Genomic DNA, 17561 nt, shown 5'->3' on the forward strand with positions numbered 1-17561 from the left:
CCAGGCCCCTTCAAAATGTCCTAAGTACCTAATGATGGAGACATTCAAAGTCAAGCAGCACTTAAAACATTTGAGATAGAGGTGTGGTAGAGAAGTTTTCTCTCTTAGACTTCCACTCTACCACACCAAAAATACCAGTAAGATAGAGTAAAATGAAATAAGTCAATTAGATTGAAGAACCTGACTTGAGACCAAGTGATTCTAGCAAAGACGCTTTCATAGGAGGTAATTATGATACCATAAAATCACAATGAAATGCTGGCTACATAAACAGTTCTATGTAGTATTAAGATATACTTTGTGACTTCTGGTGAACTTTTTTGATTTTGAATTCATCCTTGCAGATAGGGGAGGGGATGTTATGACATTGCTTCTGAGCTCTCTTATGCTGTTGTTTCTCTCTCCTCATCAAACAATGTGTAATACAGTACATTATTCCTCCACAGGTTTCTCACATAGCTATTAAAGAAAAAACATACCGTAACAGTTTGAGAAGAGGATGGGAGATGGAGGACAAAAAAAAAATTAATTGTCCAAAATAAATAACACAGTGCTTGCGGTATTCACAGAAGAAAAGACAACAAGCGACAGCCTGGAGATTTTGATCCTGGAACTAGCATTTGGATACCTCGTGGCCCTGACCTTCCATCAGTTTTAAAATCTGTTTTACATCAGAGGGATTCATTTTATACAACTGATGGAATAAGCAAGTTTTATATCAAAACCCAATACTGCTCCTTTGGTAGAAACAGTGAAGTCACAACAAGCCTGTCTTAATTCCTGCATCTGCACAATATATAGTTTACTTCCTGGAAATCTTGTAGAGCTTAAGGACCTACTACTCCAGTCTTCCACCAAATAAACTCCTGTTCTGACTTCAGTGCAAGTCTGTATGCCATTCGGGGTAGAAGAATTAGTGCCTAATCTGAGAGTATCTAGAAAGCACCTTGGAGCTGAAAAAAGCTGTATTAGTGCTACACACTGTCATTACAAGATCCTTGATTTCTTTTGAAGGGAATCAATAGATAAACAGGTAGATAGACTGGCAAACAGGCAGAGGAAGAGACAGACAGGTCGAGGTATTTGCAGAGCTCTATATCTGTTCTTTTTTCCTCAAAACATCTCCAGTTCATAATGTAACCTTGATCTCCTCCTGTTGCGCAACCGTAGACAAATACATTTCACTCTAGGGGATGCAAAAAGTAAACCAAAATGAAGCACTGGCCACCCAGAGACCAAAGAAAATGAAAAAGCTTCAGAGGTCTCTTGAAGCAGTACATGTGAACTTAGAGACCATTAACTTACAAGAACTGTAAAATTCACAGCTCTTAAAGAAATTCTCTATCCCATCTCCAGAAAAACAGTGACTCAGAAGTGGGCCCATTCCACCACATTTTTAGACCTGTTGGAAGCAGATGGAGGGTGGAGGGAAGGCGATAATATCAGCTGAGGTGGTACTTTCCGTCAGCTTCACAAAACTTGCCCTGAAAAAAGAGCTTTGTTAGGTGTGCAACTCAGTCTTGCCGCTGCCCTAGCCCAGGTGAAAGGCTGAATCACACAGCCCGATGCAAAAGCCACTGTCCCAAATAGGAACGGCTTCCATTGATTTCAGTGGACTTTGGATACAGCCCACATTCAGACAGTGATACTTAACAGCAGCTACAAGTGATCCCCTCTCTCCCCCCATGATTTCTTCCAATATGAACAAAAGGACATTCTGGTCCTCTTTATATACATACATTAAAAGCTGAAATGGTCTGAAATGCTTACAGATTAGAATGCATATATCTATACAACATCACACCTGCCAAAAATCTAAGTAGAAAAGTTTTACAGCACATTATACAGGTCCCTCTAACTTCTAAAAAAACATTTACTGAAATCACCATATTACAAGAAGTCATCACTAACATACCATACAATACTATTTCTTTTTCTTTTACATAATCATTACTTATATAGTAATTTAAAAAATCACTTTTAAACAAGTATACAATGTTCACTTCAAAATTAACTGGTTAATAAAATTTTGTGCAAAACAAGCCAGCCTCTATAATTAAGTGAATTTATTTATTTATTTATTTATACAAAAAAGAAAAAAGCCAAAAAGATAGTTCTTTCAGAAATGTGTCTCCTTTTCTGTAATGGCTGAAATGGTGCCATCTCCTTTCAGTTTGGTGTCGCAGTCATTTATTGCTGCAATGTAGGCTCCTCCTCCAAGTTTCCCTCTCATTTTCAGATCTGAGCTAGGTATAATCAACTTCCTGAATTTCTAGAAAATTGGAGAAAGTGGAAATCATTATCTTTTTCTTGCTCACAGACACACATTTCTTACACAGATTGACTGCAAAATCGTCTTCTCCTTCACGTCTGTTTGTCCCATTTCCCTGTTAGTTCCATCAATAAAACTGCATGCCGCACCGTTCGTTTCACATCACACCAGACCAAAGGCTAGAGAATGAAGAGGAAGGCAAAGTCAAAGTGTATTTTTCATACTGATTTAGAGTAACATTCACTTCCATGAAGTAACTCTGCACAATGCACCAGCTAAGTCCTGGTATATGGGTGCCTTTTGCTTCTCATGACATAGCCAAAGTATATGCACTGAGAAAAAGAAATACACAAGAGACTGACAAGGTGTGTTAAACTACTATAAAGAACAGAAGAAAAACACGTGTGTGTTAGTTCAGCTGAGAACTTTCTCTTGTCTAGAAATAACATCAGTATCAATGTTGCTGCTTACAGCTTGGGGAGCAGAGGTGTCGCAGGAAGTTGGCTTCCTGGGCAGCTCCCAACTGTAATTAAAAAAATTCTCTCATCGTTCTTGCATAGAGAATGACACGTCTGCAGTGCTTCAGTCGACAAGGCAGCGCAAAGCAAGGTTCTATGAACAAGCGCTATTTCCTTGTAGAGATGGATTAAGATTGAGGGGCACATTAAGGGAACATTCAATGTTGAGATTTGTAGAAAACTTCCTTTTTTAAACATACTGATAAAACTATATTGTGGACGCTTCATTTTGCCTTTTTCCCTCTACTTCTCACTCAGATAACTGTAATCAGGAAAACCGTATCCAGCTCATGGAGGAAAATCCACCAGTGACTGAAAGGCCTACCCCCAGCTGTGATTCAAATACCACTGGAACAGGTATGTGGATCCTACCTTAGAAGAGCATTGGTTTTTTTTGATTAAACTGTGCTTAATCTCATGCAGATGGATTCATACTCCCCACTTCCTTTTTCAGTATCCTTAATCTGAGAATATATCTCACCTCTATAAAAGTGCCTTCTGCCTTCCACAGCTTAATGCAGATCCACAAGGGGATACAGATCATGGAGGAGAGAGCCATCATCCACCCTATGCCGTAGCCCCAGTCAGGGTATGTATATACGTTGTTATATTTCAAAGGCTTATATTTCACCAGGAAAAAGATGAAGATTCCCTGAAATAAACAGAGAAGTGTATTAGCAGTATTTGAAACAACACTGTCTATGTAACAGGAAAATGATTATTAGTATAGGCAAGGCCAGTCTCCTTAAAGATGGAAAGTAGTGGTAAGCTTTGAAGTCAGAGGAAAAAACACAGCAATATCCTCTTTTATGTCCAGCTGAAATAACGTGTCTCAGTTCCTTCCACAGAAATGAACCACCTTTCAAGTTTAAATCCTATTTTCCTCTCGCTGACGATAAAACCTGCACTTTGATGGCAAACTGTACCTGGGCGGGAAAGATTAAGTTTTGCTATGGAAAGCCAGCTGTGATTAGGTGACACAAGCTGGGTACTCTCCAACCTGTCACTATGAGAAAGGAAAGACAAAATTTTCAAAATTGCCTTAATCCACTGTCTGTATCTGCAGTTCTACATGCCAGATCTTTCATCCTCACAAAAGCTCAAATATATCTGTCTAAATCTGACAGGTGTCTAATTAAGCAGTTTGTATCATTTAAATTTATGTAATATAGAAAAGGTTACTACTTACTCAAAAGTGACACTGTACAAGAACAAGTGATATTAATTTCATTTCAGAGTTGGGGAAAGTGAGTCACAAATTTTCCCAAGCTTTCAAGCAGAATCAGTGGCAGAGCTCAAGGGTACCTGGATCTCCAGGTGCCCCAATATCTCTGCTTTTGTACCTTGCTATCATTTACACGTTAGACAACTGGAAGGTTTTAGTAGCTAATCCTTGAGGACTTGTGGATAAAATTTATGGGCTACAATTTACTCATGCTCTTTTTGTAATTTTGTCTCTGTTACACAGCCACAACAGATTGCCAGAGAGAGCACTGCTCAATCTGTACTGCTACCAGTACTGCCAGCTCCTGGTAGGGCAAATTCCAATCCCTCCTTCTCGCATATGAGATGTGCCTTTGGCCTCTTCAGCTACTTCAGCCAGAAGAAAGAATGTCCAATCTCCTCTGAGAAACATCTAGTCACCCAAAGAGAGAGCAGAAAATAGGAGGCTAGAGTGTCAAGGAAAGCAACAGGAGTCTGGAGGAACTTGAGTTCTGCTGGGTAGATACAAGGGGTACTGGCAATGCAGTGAAGAAGAGCCTCCATTGTATTGGCAAATGTTCATTTAAGTCCCCAAGTTTATTTTTTCCCATTACTGTATATACTAGGATTTCTCATAATTCAGAGAACACATACATTCCACAAATTTTTACAGATCCTACAGAGTGTTTCTGAATTAAAACATATACTACAAATCAATAGGCTTTTTTCTCAACTGTTGTTGCAAACTTCTAAAAATCTGTGCAGAAAACCCTATGTATGTCTAAGACAAGTTATTCAGATATTCTATACTTACTGCACAAATACCTGGAGTTAAGACCATCCAGCACCATTTAATCAATGACAGTGGTTTGTACCCAATCATATCTTCAATGTTATCATAAAAGCGATTGCTACCTGTACAAAAAAAAAACAAAGCAAAAGCAGATGTAGAATGTGTGTGCAAGAGGTTATACAGGTCAGTATTTAAAATAGAAAAGAGAAAAATGAAGGCTCTGACAGAGCTGCAAAGACCGAAGCTGTTATCCCTTTCCCTCACACATACATCTCTCTGTCACTTGTGGCAGAGATTGCTGCTCTTGGAGCAGGGATGTCTTATTCATTCATAAACTGGTTCTTGATTCACTGGAGTTTTAAACCTTGTACATTAGGGTAAAATAGTTCAGGATCTGTTTAGGAGTGGAATGGATCAGACATCCATTCCTGGGGCGTGAGAATGTCTACCAGAAGGGTGGGTAGCAGGCTGTGTGTGGGAACCGTTTCAGCCATCTGTTCTTAATCAGAGCCCAGGGCAGAAAAGTGCAGGACAACAGAACCCAAAGAGCTTATTCCAAGAGATGAAAGGGTAACATATTCAGTGTGTTTCCTAATCCTGGGAGACTGAGGCCAGAGAATGTCATACTGGAAGTTGTGGCTATATCTGTATCTGCCCAATGTGAATGAACAGAGAGTAGGAATGGGTGAGCTGTCAAACACAAATGGCTTCTGGTCAATAGCAGTCTGAGCAGGCCCAGTTAAAGAGTAAATATGCTTCAAGCTCATGTGTGAATCCCTAGACAGCTGGGGACACGTGCATTTTACAAAGCAAAATTTTCATTCTTTTGCATGGAAAGAGATGCTTGTGTATGAACATACCTAGCATTGTAGTGCTTTTCTCCTGACTTTGCCGAAACAGCAGAGCTGGGAACACTACTATGCCCCTTTTGTGTTAATGAGGCATTAATTCCAAATCCCCTGGATTTATCTGTGAGTATCAGGAGTGGAAGGGAACTAACCCTACACAGACACTTGTAGGAGAAGGAAAACTTCTTGCCACTCCTGCTTGTTAAGGCAGCTAACTAAGGACCACCCTGATGGAGAAAGGTGGAGGTCAGTCCCTGCAAGCAGCAAGAAAGGAATCAATTCTATTGTTCTTGTTAACTGGAGTGCAGAAGGGCCTTCCTGACTTTTAGTGGGGTTTGTGAGGGAGTAAAGCTCTGCGGGCCCCACTCCATGAGGGCGCAAGGACTTTGCTTTTGCACAGATAGAAAACTCACATAAAAACTCAAAACCACAGCAATTTTCAGCAACTCACCATAAACCCAGCCTATGCAGACACATTCAAATATGGCAACAAAAAGAAGGCACATGCCACTAGCTGCATAAGAGTCAAATAACTGAAAGACGTACATCCCACCCTGAAAGACAAGAACAGAAAAAGAAAAAACAAAACAAAACCAAAATAGTGTGTTGGCACTGGTGGCAATATTTCATAGAAATATGGATTTAATTAGACAGTCAATCTATTGGTTCCCTGACAATCTTCCTCCCAAAATCAGTTCCTTCTGGAACAAAGGATTTTCATTTTTCAGTGATTTCTTATTGTGAAGGATCTTTTTTTCCATACCACCTAAGACCACCCTCTATGCCAGGTGAATCCAGCTGAACCTGAAATGATGGGGCACTACATTTGACTTGTTTGCAAAATGTTCCCCCACCTCTGTACCTTTTTCAACTTCATTTGTTACCTCATCGGGCAAGTGCTTCTGATCTGCACATGAATATGCAGGTTTTTTTTCTAATGTCTGTTCCACTAATATGTAAAAGTATTAGTTAAATCCTGGGAAGGAAAGCATAACTGATAGCCACTAGAATCATTATCCAATGGCATACGGCCCTGTAAAATGAGTACACTGACCTATAAAGTTTGAATATAACTCACAAATGTTCAGCTGAATTACTTATGTGAGTCATTATTATTTGATAGAAAATGAAACAGTAATCACCATGACTCCAAGCAAGCTTTTTTCTTTAGTGTTTTCCTAGCAAGTCAAAAATTATTCTCTGAATGGCTTTAAAATAGCAACCTATGCACGTCCAAAAAGGAGAGCAACGAAAACCAAGCAAGGTCCTGTGTTAACATGGAATCCACGCAATGGATTCCAATGCACACTATACTATCAATGATCCTGTAATTTTCTGCATCCAGTGATGTCACAGGTCAAACCAGTATGATAACAGGTAAATATGCTAAACCCAGACATAATTTTACTTCCTCACTTACTTACTGTTTGACTACAACTCACATATTTCAATTGCCACATCTACCAAAGACACAATTCTTTCCTTCTTTTTCTGTAATTTTTCTCTTGCTTACAACAGTCTGAACTGTTTGGAAAACTGGCTGGCTTTCTAGCTCCTCTGCCTCTAGGTAAGATGAGAAGACAAACTATAATCAAGTCTGATTAATAACATTATGGAAAACCTCACTAATAGCATTATACTAATATTATACCATTCTGCATGCAAAATACTTAATCTCTTATCACATATGCATTTATTATTCAAATAATGAGAAGAAGATTCACAGAAGAAGATCATTTCAATAAACAGGAATCCTAAGATTTCTCTCTTTGCAGGACACTATGTAAAGGAAACAAGGACTTGAGATCGCCTCTCCAACTGAAATGTAATGCTATTTGGGTAATACATACGATCCATTACATCTGAGACAGTTTTCTGCAAATGAAAGAGAGCCTTAAACTGTAACGAAAACTGAACCAAAAAGCCAACCCCTAGGATTTCCCTTTTCTTCTCTGCATTAACTAAGTGAAAATAAAGATGGACTCTACAAACTCAAAATCCTGTCTAAATCTTGTTCCACACATGAATGTTCTAAAGTAATTGTATATAGAACTGCATCAATGTCCAAGCAGCCATTTGACAACACTTCTGCTGTAAAGTTATGAAATGACCATATGTCTGAATGAAAAAGTTTTCCTGGAAGGAAAAAATATCTTTTATGAATAAAAAAAAGCCTGACAAAATTCCAGGAATATATACTTAGAAATGCAAGAGAGGATTAAGGCAGATCTGGGATATATATTTACGCTTGGAAATCTCACTCATGCATAAAGCTTTGATACCTTACAGAAGTACCACAAAATGGGGTCTTGTCCACTAATGTCATCTGAGCATGGGATCACAGTTCTTTACATTGCCTAGCTGATGATGTAAATAAGCCACTTTGCTCACTAACAACTTACGATTCTCCAGCAAACCTGAGAAAAAAGGATTTCTGAGTGTCAGTGTTTCCCTTGGATTTGATTGCCATTCAAACAAAAAGTTATAGCACAAGAATTGTGGCATGGCAGCCCTCCCAGGCCAGAATGCTAATGTTGAAATCAAAGTTTTTGCATTAAGTGAAATTCTTTTTGCTCCTAATGGAGACACTTTGTTGATTATTAGCTACATTACTTTTAGTTTGTGGTGCCTACTCTGCCAGTTGACTACTTCCCAAAGTCTCACACTACAAAGAGCTCACTGTGAGGCGCAGCAAATATCTGAGAAAAATGGTAGCTTAGAGATCAACCAACCAACCTTACCTTTGATACAAGGTAAGGTAAGTACTTCTGCAAATCTCCTGCAAAAATCACCTGTCACTTGGGAGAACTTGCTTCCTCCTCTTTTTTCATGCTTACATCCATTTCAGCCTGTACGGCTGGATAATATATCTCTCACTGCAGTGCTCAACACTTGCACTGGGGGAGGAATTGTTTAAAAATCTCCCCATTTTACATAGCAAAGATAATCTATCTTACTAAGAGTAAGAATGGCTATAGGCAAATTAGTCTCTGTAAGGCTGCTATGTTTCAAGTCCCAACTTATAAGACACATCTGGAAGAAATTCTTAATCAACCAGCATCAACTCCTCTGTTCTCACAGGGAACTGTGATGCATAACACCGTTCATTAACTCACTGACTGCCTGAGTTCCAATATAAAAACAGTTATAACTATTGTTCATGGAAAAAAATCCTAGAAATCCCTTCTTAATTTTCAGCCTGTAATAATTCATGGCCAGCTTGTACCCCCTGCGTTGGGTATGGGGGAGAAGGAGCCTTTCTTTTTGCATAAATAGTTCATGTTTATACCCCATGTTACCTTGATGATGTGCTTATAAAGAGCAATCATATGCCTTTGCTAATATTTTCATAATTTTGCTGGTCTCTGGTAAAACAAGCTCTGCACTCCTAGGATCATCCTCTTTGCTCATGTTTTGCATCTTGTTCCAGTCTGTTATCTTTCTGAATATAAGTAGCCAGAATAATTTCTGGTATTGCATAGGGCATCTTACTGGTACAGTCATGGGACTATTCCCATCTTTCAACTGAAAATACTTCTCCTGAAGCATCTCAGAAACATATTTTATGTCTACACCACATGGTTAGTGCACAGTTTCACATCCAAATACTTCTCTTTCCTTCTTGTTTTCAGAGCCTAATAGGAATGTTTACTATTCCCATATGGATGGCCTTATACCTTGTGCTACTACAGTCTATCCCATCTTTAGCACTGCAATCACACAGTCCTTCCCTGCCAATATGCCTTCTTCTGTAACCCAGGAACATCAGAATTAATGAAGCCTGATTTGGACTTTTGTTTTATAGATGATTGTGAGCCCTTATACTTGATGCAGTCTTTAGGCCATTTTTTTGTGAATTCAGTGGTGTTTAACAAAGACTAAAATCATATTTCATTCTTTCCACCAGTCAGGACACTTCTAGGACTTCTATATCTGGCTGCCAGCTTTCATGAAAAGTGTAGGAACTTCCTATCTTTGAATATTTTTTCTGCTAAATTGATTGAAACCTGCCAAGAGGTTCAAAAGCTAAAATGAAAGAATGCATAGACAGAGAGATAGTTGCATGTAGCCTTTGGTTACATATGCCTTGTTTCCATAGCAAGCCAACTACAAATATTAATAAAATTGCTATCGTGAGTGCTCTCTGTATAACTTCACTAAGAATCTCATTCCAGCCACTGCTTCATTTAACACTATAAGTTATCATATCCCCTGTGTCCAACTACTTATACTAATCCTCTTCTTTTGAATGTAACTAATTTTTTTTGTGGTGCCTTTTCAAATTCTTCACTGAAGTTTATAAAACTTCTACTCAACTGCATTTGCTTCCTATTGAATGTCAGATCTTTTATCAAGGAAAGACATCTGATTAGTCTGACAAGAACTGTCACTGAGAAAATCCATGTTTCATTTTATCCTGCTCTCCATTTTCCTCCCCATCTTTAGTTATTCTTTCCTTCAAAGGGTATCAAAAGCTAAAGTATTCTAATTAGCTGATTTATTTGAATTTGTTCCCAAAACCCACATACTGAGGAGAGAATAACAGGTTTACAATTACCTGATGCCTTTTTTTTTTAAGCGAAATTTGCTCATTTCCAGTAACAAAGCAATTAGAAAAACACACAGTCTAAAGGCCCTGGATCTTAAGGAGGTGGTGTAAGTGACCCCGGATTAGTTGATGAAGCCCTGGGAGGCTGCTTCAATTGCAAACCCTGCCTGAGGCTGCTGCACAACAGAGACACGTAGCGGCCCTTCACAGTTAGTACTGCAAGGCTTCCTTAGACATACGTTCCTCAGATATTTAATACCATGGATTCTCAGAAATGCAACTCTTTCTTCACTTCTTCCGCTGGTACAGGCAGGCTCTAATGGCCCAGCAAGCAAAAAAAAAAAAAGAAGAAGAAGAAGAAGAAAGAAAAAAAGAGAAGTGTTTGCTGTTTTCATTTTACTTGATCTTCTTTATTGATCTATTCATCCAAAACATAGTTGTTTTCAGACTGATCTGCTTAGAGTGAGTGAACAGAAACCATGATCAGTATAGCTGGTTGGCTGGTGCAGAGAAGATGGAATTTCCTTGGCTATGTAGTTTTGATTAAAATATATCTTAAGCTCAGCTGAAAATTTGAGGATGCATTTCAAATGTTACACAATAGGTGAGAACAGTCACTCGAGTATTTTGTACTGATATACCTGAAAATGAAGTTTGTCTACACCAAACATATGCCTATGGCTTGAGTCTGTCATGATTTATAAACAGACACCCATTTCCTTTTGTCTACAGTAATACAACAAAGAACATCTTACCTCAGTTAACATTATTAGGCCAATGAAGTATGACACAATAGAAAGGCCGAGAATCAACAGTTCTCTTCTATAGCCCCTTCGGAAAATCTTTGGGTACATATCTACAACAGCTGTCACAAGGCTTTCGACACACACAAACTAGAAAAAGTGATAAGAAAGTACAAATAAAATATGTGTTTCATCTGCTCTCTGGATTTGGATTTGCTACAAAACACTTCAAATACCCTTCTGTATTCTCATCACAGAGATAGACTGAATGATCCCTGAGGATACTTTGTAAGGAGAAGCTCAAACTGAGCGGAACATCATTTCAGAATTAAAAAGCCCCAAACTATAGATTTGCAGTCCACCATCAAATTCAAATAGTTGGATCCACTAATAATATCTCAGAGTTTGCCTTGTAGCAGATAGCTAACATAAAAGTTAAATCTTTCAAATACGTCTTGAATGGGACTTAAATGATGAACAAACCTTTTCATAGGACTGCAGCAGAATTTCACTCTAAGCATCCTGCACTTTTGTCACTCAGAGGAACGATATGCAGTGCTCTGCACTGTCGAGCACTGTGTAATGAACTTCAGCAGCTTCTTGGAGATGTTCACTGAGTTCTCTCCATTTTACAGAAGAGAGAAGTTCAGCAAAGACATTAAGTGTCCAAGCCACGTACATGTAATGGGGAAGGGAAGGAATATTCTCACTAACTTTAATGATCACCAGAAAAACAGGAGACCTGAGCTTCTGACTCAGGGCTCTGGAGCAAGGTTTCTAAAATATGCAGCTAAATTAATGCCCCAAGGTAGACAATGTAAGGACTGTTTCTTTGAAACAGTCACGAGTAGAATTCAGGAACTGCTAATTTTCACACTTTTTTTCAATGTATTAGATCAGGTTTCCTTCCAGGAAAATGTGGGTATTTCTACTTGAAATATGAAGATACCATAGGAACTTACATTATCACTATCTGATATTCAGCTTCAAAATTCTTTGCAAATTGCTTTAAAAACAGGAAAAGGGGAAAAACTGGCATTTTACTGAATTGTGGATTTTAACCACCCATATTTAAGTTCTCACTGATTTCCATGTTAATAATGAAAGCTATATTCAGGCTGAATCAGTGTTTGCAGTAAATGATAAAGGAATCTCCAAGATCACATAACTAAAATTAAAAAGAAGGAATTTGAATGAATGGTTTTAAGTAAGGAATTCAGTTAGGGTTCATTCTTTCATCAGGTTAAAGTGCCGTTAACATTAAGGACGTTGATATATAAATGCTAGGGAATCTGACAAAATATTTAAATTGTGTTTGTTTCATACCTGACTATCTAATCCAAGGAATATGAGCATCATGAAGAACAGAGCTGCCCACAAAGGAGAAAGAGGCATCATGGTAACAGCTTTAGGGTAAGCAATGAATGCAAGTCCTGGTCCTGAAAAGGAAGAAAACAAAGGAAATACTTTATACTTGATTGTTCTTTTATGAGATATGAGAAGAGCTAAATATAAGATTGAAAAATCTTGACAAACTGCACATTTCTATAATAGTCTACATATTTGGTGATGAGGCTAATTAGTACTGAGGACTTACTTGGCACATCAACTCTGCCTACATCCTCTCTAAATGTCTGAAGGTCAAGATTTCAGGTAAGATATCACTGTGCCTTATGTTCTCCTGTTTCTTTGTGTGGAGGTACAGCAAGACTCATATACCTGAATGAAAAATAATGTGTGGGTTCTGTGACTGCCTTATTAAGATATTCTCAAATTTTCTTCTTTTTTCCCCCTAAACCAGTAATGTATCTATATTTTGTGCAAGAATGCAGCTAATGGTAAGAGCTTCATAGCAAGAGCTGCACCTTGGAACCCGTACATGGTGCAAGCCAAAATGCTTACTGGTTTGTTCAAAACCTGTGCTCCACATTTTTTAGTGCTGCTGCTGTTGGCACATTTTTTATTAATTCATTGGCTGAATGTTTACAGAAATCTTTTTAACAGAACATTTTTGCAACAGCATTGATAACTTCTCAAATCTACTAAAATACCATTTCTCTCAGCTCACGTTTTCCTGTCTTGGGGGCTTTAGGGAAAGAGAAGCATTTGCCATGACAGTATCAGGGAAGCTCTACTTGCTTTTCAGTTTTCTTGTTAACCTTGACTGACTTCATGAGAGCCATTTCTCCTTCTCAACAATTCAGCATTATACTTCTTTTCTTTCTGGGCAGCCCTCCTGTTCTTTCTGTTCTGTTGAATTTTAAGTGATACTTAAAGATATTACACCCACAAAGGTATTAAAGAGCAATTAACTTTCATTAGGTGCCTAACTCCAAGTGATGGTTGGATGCTAAATTTCTTGTAGAACTTGGTCTTTGTGCTGCTCTGGCCTTTAAAAAAGAACTACTATACTTAACCGGACTGTATCAGTGTATGTCCCTCATACAGCATTAGGAGACGGCATCAGCAGTCTGACTGTTAGCAGTCTGTAGTTAGATAGTATAAATAAAGCAAAACTTCAATGGATTTTCAAAGATTTCTCCTGAAGAGATGGTTTGTCATTACTTTAATAGCTATGTCTTTTTTCAGAAGGAGCAAATATTTGTGTGGATTTTGGTGTGTCTCATTTAAAGGAAACTGAATGCTCTTTCCATGAGGATATAACCCACCGTGAGCATAACTGAGCAATATATCTCTGCTAAATAATCTGCTAGATGCTCAGTTAAAGTAAGCTGGTATTACAATAGACCCGTAACTTTTTGATTTTTGCTGTTTTGCACAATAATATTAATGTTATTCACACATAAATATGTGACCATAAAAATAGTTAAGAACTCTTCTTACAGCAGTTACTCTAATGAGTCAGGTAACAGGTATTTAAGAGGAATTTTTCTAAAAATATCTGCAGAACGGTCTGAATGAATGTCAACTTATCTATAAGATGTGGCACAGACTAAGTATTCTGACAACAACCTCGAGGCATTTTTGTTAACTCAGAAAATTGCTTTTGGAACTTACCTGATTCTGCGACTTCTGCAATGGGCACTCCTTGCTCATAAGCCATAAATCCAAGAACTGAAAAGATAGCAAAACCAGCAACAAAGCTTGTGCCACTGTTCAAGCAGCAGAGCATGATGCAGTCTCTGAAAACATAAACAAAAAACACCACATTTGATCTCCTGAAAGTTTCCTTCACATACTGAGTTTTAAGACTAATAGAATCCCAGACTGCAGGAACAGACATTAAGCACTGAATAAGCTCCCAAATGATCTTATGCCTGAGAGAAATCAGTCAGTCAGGAGCTTCCTTTCTTGTTTTTTGACTAGTCAAATTGGAAACCTGTTGCTACTCACTTTTCTATAGAATTAGAAGATTCTGTTTTCAATAGAATCTTTGAAAAATGCAGTCAAACAGAGCCCTAATAAATATGATTTTAAGAAAAATTTTACTATAGCAGTTGTAATAATGTACTCCAGAGGATATAAACTCATTTATAAACTGTATAAAAATGGTCATAAATTGTTTGCTGGAAAAAAATCTTATGGTCAGATCTTGGCTAACTCTATTTCAGTTATAATATAATGGCAATTCACATGCATACAGAATATGTTCCCAATTTGTTTTAGGAACAAACCTTTTTTAGAAGCCATGGTAACAAAAATCACTATCCACACTCTAGTTAGCAGCCTAAGAAGTAGGCAAAGATGGAATGTGTATGGACACTGATCTCTCAGCCATATGTATCTTACATGTCAGGCAAGGAGCAATACAAGGCCAAGGCAAAGTAATATTTCTCTGCCTAGATTGGAAGTGTCACAACAGTAAATCACTTAAAACCAAGGGAAAATACTTCTGGAGAAATGTGCTATCTTTGCCCAGAGCTCAGTGAAGCATCATTGTTCACCCTGCTTTCAAAAAGTACTTCAGCCTCGCCAAATGGTGAGGTAGGTATGATTTATCATGACAGTCAGTCTCTGAAGACTGCTACAAGAGATGGCGGGGTACTTGAGAAAGTAATACTCTAACCTAGATGCCTGAAAGTAAATTAGGATCCTAAAACACTGAAACACAAGGCAAGCCAGTAGCTCTGTCAAGCCTATACCTAGCCTGGCTTATTCCCATCCTTCTCCAGTTCTGAAGGAAGTTTTCATGCAAGCAAGAACTGACCCTGACGAATCTAACAGGTTCTGAATCTGCAGCCTCAGATAACACAATGCCCATCTTTCTCACAGCTTTGTAATGACTTATTGAAAATCAGAGACATAATTAATCCATATTTTTGAAGTCCTGGCATATATTCAGGCAAAACCTCTTAGGCAATCTCTCTGTAACTGTTGCTTCTCTAATTTGGTATTTTTTATACTGTAACCTTACTTCATCAGTTTCTTAAGTTAAAAGTGGGGTAACCAGTTGCAGCATCCAACATCTAATTCCTTCACTAATGATCCCCAAACTATCTCCTACATCTATTCAAAACTCTTGCTGTTACTGACTTTGATTCAGCTTAGCATTAGCCACACACATTCTAAATGGCAGGAAGCAGATATACATTTCAATACTGCCAAATGAATGAGCTGCTGAATTATGGCCACTGGACAATGAGAGGTTTGAGCTTTCTCTCATCACACCTTATCTACAATTAATTTTGACCTTTACTTTAAGAATGCTTCCATAACCATTTTATAGAATGGTTTATTTTTATATATGGTTTATCATCTGTAAATTGCCAAAATTTGTACAGAAATGAAAAACTGTGAACACTCCCATACCGTAGATCAAGAAATGAATATGGAGAAGTTCAGTGACTTGACAGTTCTTTCGCATACATGCTCTCTATCACTGTTTGGTCATCAGCAGGGGTAGCTAGGTCCTTGTTATTCATATGGAATTGCTCCCCCCTTTTATAGACAGCCAATCTAGTCAAACATTTTGAATGGTACTACTATGTAGCCAGTTTCCAGCTTAGAAAATCATCAGCTATCATTGGAAGTATGTTTTTAAGCAAAATAGCAATCTGAAAGAAAACAACCAGGAGTATAAGTCCTTTGTGCTTTGTCAAGAAATAAAACAAGGCAAAAGCACATCTTCCGAACCATTCTTCTCAGTGAATAAGTAACCCTGGAGAGATTCTCATCCCAGCATATCTCACCTAAGAAACAGGTCAGCTCAAGGCTGAGAAATTAAAACTAAAATATGATGAAACTCTGTCAACAAGAGATGTCAAAAAGATTTATTTTTTGTATCCTTTGGAAAAAAGAGATACCGTTTTAGTGGGATATATCTGGCTGTTCAGCACCCATATGATGCTTCCATTTGGAACAGCCTCTCCTCAAGAGGAGAAGGACCATAGCCATTTCTGCACTCACAGGGAAGACAACAATTGTGAACCACAATTCCACGAGGTAGTTTCGGTGCAAAACAGTTGTAGGTTATATAGTTACAGGCATTTATCCACGGAAAAGGGCAAAGGAGAATCTAAGGAGATTTTCATCATCTCCAGTTAGTGAGGTATCTATTTCCAGGTAACACGATTAACATGACACAGCCACAGCTCTGCCATCTCCCCCCCCACAACCCCCACTAGAAAGTCACACCCTGAACTAACATTTGGTTCTGTGGAGACTTAGCAGTGTTTCCTGTCCTAATAAAAATAGAACCTTGAATGGGAATTTCCAGCCTAATACAAGTTATTTCTGCAAGAATGCTACTAATCCCTCAACTCCTTCTTGTTTCTCCCTTAAACAGACAGAAATGCGTTACCTGTAGTTCAGTCTTTTTTCTGCTGTGGGAAAGGAAACTAAGAGGAGGGAGGACCTGGATTTATTGTTTGTGAAGCCAGTGAATTTTAAAACACAAGTGCCCAGGACCCACTGGAAAGAAAATACAAAGTTTATCTAGTTTTCCTTTAATTTTTTATAAGCATCCTTGGTAGGAAGGCATCAGAGCCTGACTGAAGTCCAAAGTGATTTCAAATGAAGGGAAACCTTCAAATTTTTATGAAAACTTCACATTATTCCAAATGAATATCTTGCCTTTCATCTGAATAATTCAAGGCATTTGCCTCCTATCCTCTCTGTGCCTGACTGCCTGGATACTGCTGAAAATTCATTCTGCTGTCCTTAAGGAGCTTCTCTGATTACCGCAGAGTCCTTAGCATCCCTCCAATCACTTCCTTGCCTCTATGGATCCCCAACACCCAATTCCCATTCCTCTTTCGCCCTTACACTTGAAGCTTGATCTTGCACCACAGTAGTAACACTAGAGCCAACTCCTTATTTGTATATAAGGCTCAGATGTAAAAATTGTCTCACTGAGGTGTAGCCTCCAGTACAAAGGAGTAGTGCTGGTGAGGCTGTAGAATCAAATGATTTCTCCTGGAAGGAAACTGCTAAGTATCCAGCAGGGAGCTGGTTCTCCAGGTACAGAGCATGTGAAGTAGGAGCAAGAGCATTTTCCTCTTCTGTCTGCTGAGGATGGCTGACGTTAATTCTAACCTTGAGAAGGTCTGAATGGATTAGGATTGCTTAGCTTGCTAAAACATTAAGAGGAAACATCAATACACCTCTTTGAATTTATTTGGGGAAAACATTTCATACTGATGTTACTGCCATTACTTTCATCTCTTCATAAAAGT

The 17561-nt window shown here is 38.3% G+C and overlaps 1 protein-coding gene and 1 long non-coding RNA gene across 2 annotated transcripts in view; one reads left to right on the forward strand and one right to left on the reverse strand.

Moving 5' to 3' along the window:
• Nucleotides 1–2037: 2037 nt before the first annotated feature.
• SLC6A11 (solute carrier family 6 member 11) overlaps nt 2038–17561 on the reverse strand; it is a 106695-nt gene continuing 91171 nt past the window's right edge. The window contains exons 8-14 of the mRNA XM_013945272.2: nt 13945–14069; nt 12253–12365; nt 10939–11076; nt 6086–6188; nt 4808–4908; nt 3272–3442; nt 2038–2272 (exon numbers count right to left, since the gene is read on the reverse strand). Of these exons, the coding sequence (XP_013800726.1) occupies nt 2120–2272; nt 3272–3442; nt 4808–4908; nt 6086–6188; nt 10939–11076; nt 12253–12365; nt 13945–14069 (904 nt within the window). The 3' untranslated portion in view covers nt 2038–2119. The remainder of the gene's footprint in view (nt 2273–3271; nt 3443–4807; nt 4909–6085; nt 6189–10938; nt 11077–12252; nt 12366–13944; nt 14070–17561) is intronic.
• LOC106486650 (uncharacterized) lies at nt 3046–4317 on the forward strand. Its single transcript, XR_001292913.1, has 3 exons — nt 3046–3147; nt 3302–3379; nt 4259–4317. It is a non-coding gene; the product is annotated as an uncharacterized lncRNA (long non-coding RNA).

The sequence above is a fragment of the Apteryx mantelli genome, chromosome 12 (genome assembly GCF_036417845.1).
Source record: "Apteryx mantelli isolate bAptMan1 chromosome 12, bAptMan1.hap1, whole genome shotgun sequence".
Classification (NCBI taxonomy): domain Eukaryota; kingdom Metazoa; phylum Chordata; class Aves; order Apterygiformes; family Apterygidae; genus Apteryx; species Apteryx mantelli.